Source organism: Pelobates fuscus, chromosome 3 (assembly GCF_036172605.1).
Source record: "Pelobates fuscus isolate aPelFus1 chromosome 3, aPelFus1.pri, whole genome shotgun sequence".
Classification (NCBI taxonomy): domain Eukaryota; kingdom Metazoa; phylum Chordata; class Amphibia; order Anura; family Pelobatidae; genus Pelobates; species Pelobates fuscus.
The window spans coordinates 416,635,976-416,644,211 of NC_086319.1; the positions used below are offsets into that span (position 1 = coordinate 416,635,976).

The 8,236-nt window shown below is 40.6% G+C and overlaps 1 protein-coding gene across 1 annotated transcript; it reads right to left on the reverse strand.

The window, feature by feature from the left end:
• Positions 1–1,025: 1,025 nt before the first annotated feature.
• LOC134602079 (olfactory receptor 11L1-like) lies at positions 1,026–1,958 on the reverse strand. The gene has a single exon (XM_063446578.1). The coding sequence runs from the start codon at positions 1,956–1,958 to the stop codon at positions 1,026–1,028; it is 933 nt and encodes a 310-aa protein (XP_063302648.1).
• Positions 1,959–8,236: the final 6,278 nt, after the last annotated feature.

Here is an 8,236-nt window from a genome sequence, read left to right on the forward strand (position 1 = left end):
GAGAATAGGAGATAAAATGCCAGTTTTATTCTTGGTTCAAATTAACCCTTATATGAACAGCTAGGATAGATAGCAAAATGGATATTTGTATCCTACACTATGTTCCTGTCTTTGGCTTGTCCCCTCCATTCCAGTGAGTCTGGTATTAAGGCTAGTGTTCAGCCGCCTTTGTCTAGCAGAGGGAAAATTAACATGCATGCCACCCAGACACTGTGTTATCACCAGCTGTGCGGACAACATAATTCATCTGTAGCTAGTAGGTGGATGGCCCATTTATTTGGCTAGGGTATATTAACACCCCTAACATATTATATAACCATCCCTCCTCCATTAACAGAATACTGAGCAAGGTATCCTTCATTAATAGATTGTCTCCCACATATGTTAATAGAATGGAGGACAGGGAGGAAGACATGTCCGTATGGCCTGGTTTCATGTTGTCATGGGAATCTTACTTGTGCATTGATGTAACTATGTTTAACTGTTTTCTTGCTTGAAATGCAGTGAATAGACAACTGTCTATACTTGATCTGAACATGTATAGCTTGGAGGAAAGACAAGACAGTGTGGATATGTGAGAAACATTTAAATATATAACGGGAATCAGCACAGTAAAGGAGGAGAGTATATTTAAAAGAAGGACAAATGAGAGGGGCAAAGGTTTAAAAATAATATCAGTAAAAATATCAGTAAGTATTACTTTACTGCGAGAGTAGTGGATGCATGGAATAGCCTTCCAGCTGAAGTGATAGAGGTTAACACAGTGAGGGAGTTTAAGTATGCGTGGGATAGGCATAAGGCTTTCCTAGATATAAAAGACTAGTGAAAGTATTTCTAAGTGGGCAGACTAGATGGGCTCTCATCTGCTGTCACATTCTATGTTTCTATGTTTTATAATAGCATTAGGCTTGCTTTTAGTGAATTGCAAACTTACACAAAAAATATTGTCACTAGTACTTATTTTCATGATTAATAGCTGAAAAGTAATTTTAAGCATTAAAAAATTAGACAAATGTATTACATTCCTAATATATATATTGTAATAGCTTTATAATGGCTGTCTTGATTTCTTGATTTCTCAGACTGTATATTATTGGGTTCAACAAAGGGGTCACAATTGTGTATATAAGGGATACAATCTTATTCATTCCAGATGAATGTTCTCCTGATGGAACAGCGTAGATAGCAATTATAGTCCCATAATACGTGCACACAATGGTGAGGTGAGAACTGCATGTGGAGAAGGCTTTCTGTCTCCCAGTGGTGGATGATATTCTATGTATTGCAAGAAATATACAAAAATACGTAGAAATGATAAACACACTTTCAATGACCATTTCTGGAAAAGCGATTATATAAACCACAGTCCGTACAACTGAAGTATCAGAACATGAAAGCTGAACAAGAGGAGCAAAATCACAGAAGAAATGATCAATATAATGTGAATTACAGAAAGTTAAATGACTTATTAAAACAGTAACAATCAGTGTGAGTAGAAACCCCAATATCCAGGACAAGACTATGAGACTGAGACAAAATGAGAAATTCATTATTGTTACATATTGCAAAGGTTTACAGACAGCCACATATCTATCATAGGACATCATGGTGAGAAGAAAACATTCTGTAACCACGGAGCAGCTGAACAAATGTAACTGAGTAATGCACCCACTAACTGTCATGGGGCGACCGTTTTTTAAGGTGATATATAGCAAGTTTGGAATAATCGTTGTAGTGAGTATGATGTCACAGGAAGACAAGTGGCTGAGGAAGAAGTACATTGGAGAATGAAGACATCGAGTCACTGAAACCAATATTATGATCAGAAGGTTTCCAGTTAAAGTCAACATGTAGACCACAAGGAGGCCCAAAAAGAGAATTATTCTGGATCTGTGCAGAAGCTGGAAACCCAAGAGGAAAAGTTCTGGAACAGTTGATTGGTTGTGTCTTGGAATCATCTGATACAAGAATAAAAATAAATTCTCACTACATACCAAAATAATATTACTATATATTGATTGAATTAGAACATTGTAATATTACAATAAAAGTTAAATTATGAATAGATTGGTGATCGAGTGCTGAATTTGTAATATATTACCTAGACTGCATTGACGTGTTAATGGAATGTGGTTACCAGGAATAATACCCCCTCCCTGTATTAATGTAAACAGGTAAACTGTTTTGTTTTTAAAGACAGCATTACACACAACCATCCGACACACTAAAACAACTCCAAACAAAATCACATTCTGTCAGCCCTACACTCAGTCACACTCAGATAGCTCCACACTCAATCACGCTCTTACCAAACTGACACAAAATCACACTTGGACAACTGATATTTGATTAAAATTACCTACCAAATCTGTTTACATTACTTATGAAATATTCTGTTATAATGTTTATTCATGTAGTGACTCTTACCAAGAATTCAAAGTGAATTTCAGAATTATCCTAGTCAATTCTGCTTTTTATTCATTTTTTGCTATTGAATTAGAAATTTACTTTTAATTCCTGGGAATTCCCACTTTAGTGAATACGACTTTTAATTGGTAGGATATTATTTTTTTCCCCTTTTTGGTTAATATACGACATACTTTAGATCTGTACAAAAAGAGCTGGCTAGATCATCATGTCACAATTTTGAATAAATAAATAAATAAATAAATAAATAAATAAATAAATAATGTATTTAAATAAATTCAGAATTTGCTGAAACTTACAAATTATAGAAATCCTATCATTTTGGCTGCATCTGCTCAGATTTGCATTGGTTTTACTGACCTGGGTAGTAAAATAAGGAAACTTGTAACATAAAAATCTGTGATGAACATTTTAATTTGTCAATTATCTATTCATTTGCTAAATTACCCATATCATTATAAAGATCAATACACAGTAAATATATAACAGTTTGCAGGGGATTTGGCTATTTGATTTTTATATATATATATATATGATTCATATACACATATTTATTTAATAAACCCAACATTTTTTCACTGAAATCCAAACAGCAAGAATTAAGTAAAATACAGTTAATTGGCAGAAATTCAACTCCTTGGCTACAGTCATAGTTTGGCTATTTTTATCTAATTTTTGCCAGATTTTAATTCATTGCACTGTGCTATTCATCGAAATAACTCCAACGTTGCTTTTTATGACATTTTTAATATTTAGGAATTTAAATTGAATTTCACATGTTATGCCAAATTGAAAAAACCTTTGTTTTCCGTATTTAAAATGGTATAGAAATGAAAATATAAATATATTTTTTTCTGGGATAGATGGAAAGTATCTAAAAGAGTTGGCATGGTTACCTTGGCAGTTTATGAGTTATTTTAAGAATCTGAGAGTAGTGTTTATGAGTAAGTGCTAATCAGTGGCCAGTGGCCAAAACAACTTCTTGGTCCGGAGAGTACCCTGGGCCAACTATCACGTCTGAGATTGGCCTAGAACTGCAATGATGTGTACAATAATCCTTTCACAAAGCTTTTGTAAGAAAATAGATTTTTTTAAATTAAGTATATGTCAAAAAAAATTAAAAGCTCATCCTCACCATTGGTATATGACAGGATCCTTCAGCCACATATCGGCACCTTGACAATAAGTCTCCGTAGTCTTCCATGGTTCTGTGCCGGGAGTGAAGCAGGGAAAACCATAGAGACTAACTGTCAGTTCTCAAACATTGTCTGACTCAAGGTGCCTTTTCATAGCTGAAGAATCATGTCAAATAGTAATGGTAAAGATGAGCTTTTTTCATTTTTTTAAAATTATACTTCATTTAGAAAAATACATTTCCTTTCAAAACATTGTAAATTGATTAATATAGTAAAGAATAATTGGCTGTTGTCTTTTAAGCGCATATGTGATGTTCAGGTGAAGTTAACAGGCCAGATATGACACACGCTCCCTTTCACCACTATTAAGGAAGCATGGCAATGTCAGTCTCAAGTTAGGAGACAATTCAATGTCATTACTAACTAGCTGACAAGTAGAGGGGCCTCAGTACCATAATATTTCTGTTGTTAGAGATGCTGAGGACATTTTGGGGTTCTTGCAGCCAGGGACAGTGGAGTGACAATTGTACTTTCTAGTTTCTGTCTTTATCTGCACAACTGACTACTCAGCTTCAGACCATTAACTGGTGCTTTTATTGTGCAATTGTAGATTATGCTAGCTTTAGTGAACCTATAATCTTAATTGTATTAATGCCAGGAGGCGAGTATTTTCTTAAGTCTCTTTTTACTCGAACTCCACAGCAGCACAGAAAAAACAACCAATCAGAAAAAAGTTAGATACTATAAAACTCCCCTCCCCATGCATCATTTCCTCTTTCAAGCTGCGACAAAAGAGAACAAAAGGCAAAACTATAATGGGAAGAAAAAAAGTCCTAGATATAATGAATACGACAATGTCCACCATCCGAGGAGAACTGCCAAACCAGATAGTGTTGATAGACTGTAAACTGAAACGAGAAAAAAAACTGAATCGAACAGGTTGATTAGCCAATGAAATGTACCCTTAACAAACATGTAGGTACTTAATGTAGCAACCAAAATACCCTAATATATAAGTATACCAATACTACTTATGAAACGTATACATAAGAACAAGTGACAGTAGCAGAGACAACAAGCAGAGTTGCATACGTACCTGATGAACCCAAACTATTAAAATGAAACAAGGGAGGGATAAGAATGGGTGGGAAATACTTGCCTCCTGTCATTGATAAAATTAAGATTATAGGTACACTAAAGCTAGCATAATCTACAATTTTATAACATGACAGGAAGCTTCGTATTTGCTGTTTTAACGCTCAGCCAACAAAACCAACGCGGTTTGTTTCGCTGGTACCTATTCCGGGAGATAACTCGAGCAATCCCCAATGGGCCCTCCAACTGCGAGAAGGGACAGTAGACGGATCAATGAAGATGCTAGCTGTCGAGTTATCCCAAAATACGGGGAAAACTCCATCCGTTGTTGGATCCACTGTACATGGCATTATGACCCGTTTCCTAGTAGACGACCCTGAACTGCAAAGCTGACCTATTAGCTATTAGTTGTAAAACACCAAGGGTCCTCCGTGGATTTAGGATTGCGAGAAAACTGTCACCAGTTCTTGACCTTTGATGTGGGAGATGGCTTCTTCGATCGTGTTGGGATCACTAGGTGAATTGGTCTTGTAGACAAAATTCCAACCTCACGTAATGCGTCGGAGTCTACCATCATTTCCGCAACCGATTGGTGGTCTTCGTCCGAGAATGAACCAATTATGCCGGCAAGAGTGCTACCAGTACTCCAAATGGACTGCGTAACCCGCAACAGTAGTAGAATAAGGTACTCCCCAGGGACGTCCAATCCAAGTCCCAACACTGAACTAGCGTAGCGAAACGATGATCGGCTACTCTGGGGAACTGTGCATTCTGGATATAACCAAAAGGGGGAAACAAAACTAGAGTATGAGATTTCACTCCAAATATATCCTTGTCGGGGAGTGATAGATGGTCCGGATCCAAGGGTAAAAGGGCCCTGCATAAATGAAGAAGAGTCCTCCATGCTTATCGCGTGGAGAACCACAAATTCTTCTAAGTTCGAAGTGTAGGCCGGCTGACGAAAAACGAAATGGCCCTGGTGAGCGGGTCTGGAGTAAGACTTCTGTCTGCGAAACTGGCAACTGATTAGGGGGAGAGTGAATAATCCGATAAATCGTCTGTATGATCCTGTTCCATGCCCAACCTGTCAATGGTCAGCACGCCACTTTCAAGACAGGGTATTATATGGTGAGACGTTAGGTCCCTGTATCCCTGACTGTCTGGGCACATATCTCCTCGAGTAGGCCATAGGCCAATGGAACCAGGAATGTGAATTCGAGAACCAATCCATAGGAATACCTCCCTTCTTAGCCTGGAGTCTCGAGAACCCATAGCGTTCTCAAATACACAGGTAAGACTAAAAGTTCCTTCACTAACGATAAGAAATCCAGAGAACCGGAATAGCGAACCAACAAGGTCCTAGCTTCAACCATCCGAAGCAGAGGTCGTCCAATTTGGGAACGTCGGCCGTCATATCTGAGCATGCTACCGCTCCTGAGCATTCCTCAAGCTGTAGGTTGTGATGTCTGTGCAGGAGTCGGGGTACCCAGGGTTCTCCCCATGGGGTCCAAGCAGGCCTCTTTGATGGTAGTTGACTAGGTGGGTTAGCGGCAACCCAGGCGGTTCCCATGAGGGATGAAAGCCTAGAAAGAGGGTCCTCCATAACCGAATCATGTTCTCAGAGGAGCAGGGGTAGTCCTGTCATCTATCCCAAGATTGTTAACAACCCAGGAAACCAAGGATCGACCGAAGATTCCGTTCTTTCCATGCGGTCTATGCGTACGGTGTACCTGCAGCCTGGGTTTTGGGCCTTCCCCAGTCTTGTCACGCGGGTAGGACAGTGCACATTTGCTCTATGAAGGCCGCAGGATCTCATGTCACCTTGCCATTGGTAAAAACAGTTTGAACCGTTAGTACACAATGGTCTGCATAACCTAGACCGAGTGCGATTGTTTGTATGATATAGCGTAGATCATACTAAAATCTGCACACTTGTAATAATTGAGGCACCTCCGTTGGCCGTACCGTCTCCAGGAATATATCCAATAGGAAGGTATGGGAGCACCAACAAAATGGGTCGATCCTGGGAGCTGTACCCAGTTCGAACAGCCCCTACGTTGTCCCATCAAGTCTCAGGGGAGCGTGAAACTAAGGTGCGGAAACTCCCCCAGTAATATCGTGTGGGATACAGTGGTACGGACCCAGCAGATCCATTATAGGAGGTGAAATAGAGAAATCCATTCTAAACATTTATACCTTGCCTGATCAGGTAGCCCTCTATAGCGAAGTCAGTAGCCAGACGTTAAATAAAATGGAGGGGTTCTCTCCCCTTACCCAGTCGTTATGAAATATCGTCTCCTTTGCATACAAGAGCTGAAGCATCAGCGGTAAACCCGGTACGTGACACGTACCTCCATATTGCATTAAATGTAGGAGGGACTCCCCTCTATGCAGACCTTGTTGTCCTGTACTGGTTCAAGCCTGTGTGCTGAGCAATGGGGGGCACTGTAGTGTGTGAGTGCATGAGAGAGCCACACTCTCTAATAATGTAATCGAACTTTGTGTCAGCAACAGGCTGATAGTAGTGGCAGGCCGTACCCGTTAATAAAAAAAGGTAGTTTCTATGTCCGTGCCCGGTTCTTTATAGGAGAGTGGGGCACACTCAGAACCTGTCTCCTGTATCCATCTCAGTATCGGACTGAGGATGGAGGAGGGTCGCACCCACTAATAACAAATCAGTGTCTGGTTCAGAATATGAGAAGGGTTTGTTCTCTACTCGTGTTAATAAATATCATTCTCAGGCCGAGGTGATGGAGGGCTGCACCCTTTTGCAATCCAAACTAGAGTCCATTTCAGACTCAGGGTGACCAACTGCAGGGTACACCATTTAATAATATCAGCATAGGACTGAGGTACTGAGGGGGGTCACTCTGACCACGAGACCCCTCTCTGAATCACTCACCTGAGAGGTGGGATCAACTGGTAATAAACCCGACCAAAGGTAGACGGGGTAGTCTACGACCTCGAGTCGTGCCCATCTTTAATAACAGAAAGGGATGATGACAGAAATTAACCTTCTGGAATAATGAAATCTACCAATGGACCGCCCGGACCCCGTGCGCACGCGGGGTCCAGGATGACCATCGGTAGTCTGAGGAAAGCTGGAGACGTTCTCCGCGATCCACGAGAGCCCGGGACTCCTCGAGATGTCCTATGAGGACCCAATTCTGCTGCCGAACGACTCCACCCTACTCAGGGAAACCCACACCCTATGCTACTGGACGGACGCCTATCCTTGGTAACCTGGACTCTTTCAGGGGAACATAGTTGTAACGGATCGCCTGGCACCCCGACTGAGTACCTCCGTTAATGGATGCTCCTAGCGCTTCCTGAGGACTCCAAGCACTCTGGCAGACACCGCAATCGCCGAACTGATTCAGCATATGAATCTTCTCAAGCATAGGAATACTGTAGACCGTTGAATAGGAACCATACGAATAGGTTTACACTCCTAGCAGTCAACTGGAACAGCATGCAATAAATCCTTCCCCCAATAATGAGACGACACTTCACTTTGAGGGTAAAACAGGAACTCTGGACTGGCTCATCCAGCCTGGCTTTTATTACACTTGTACACT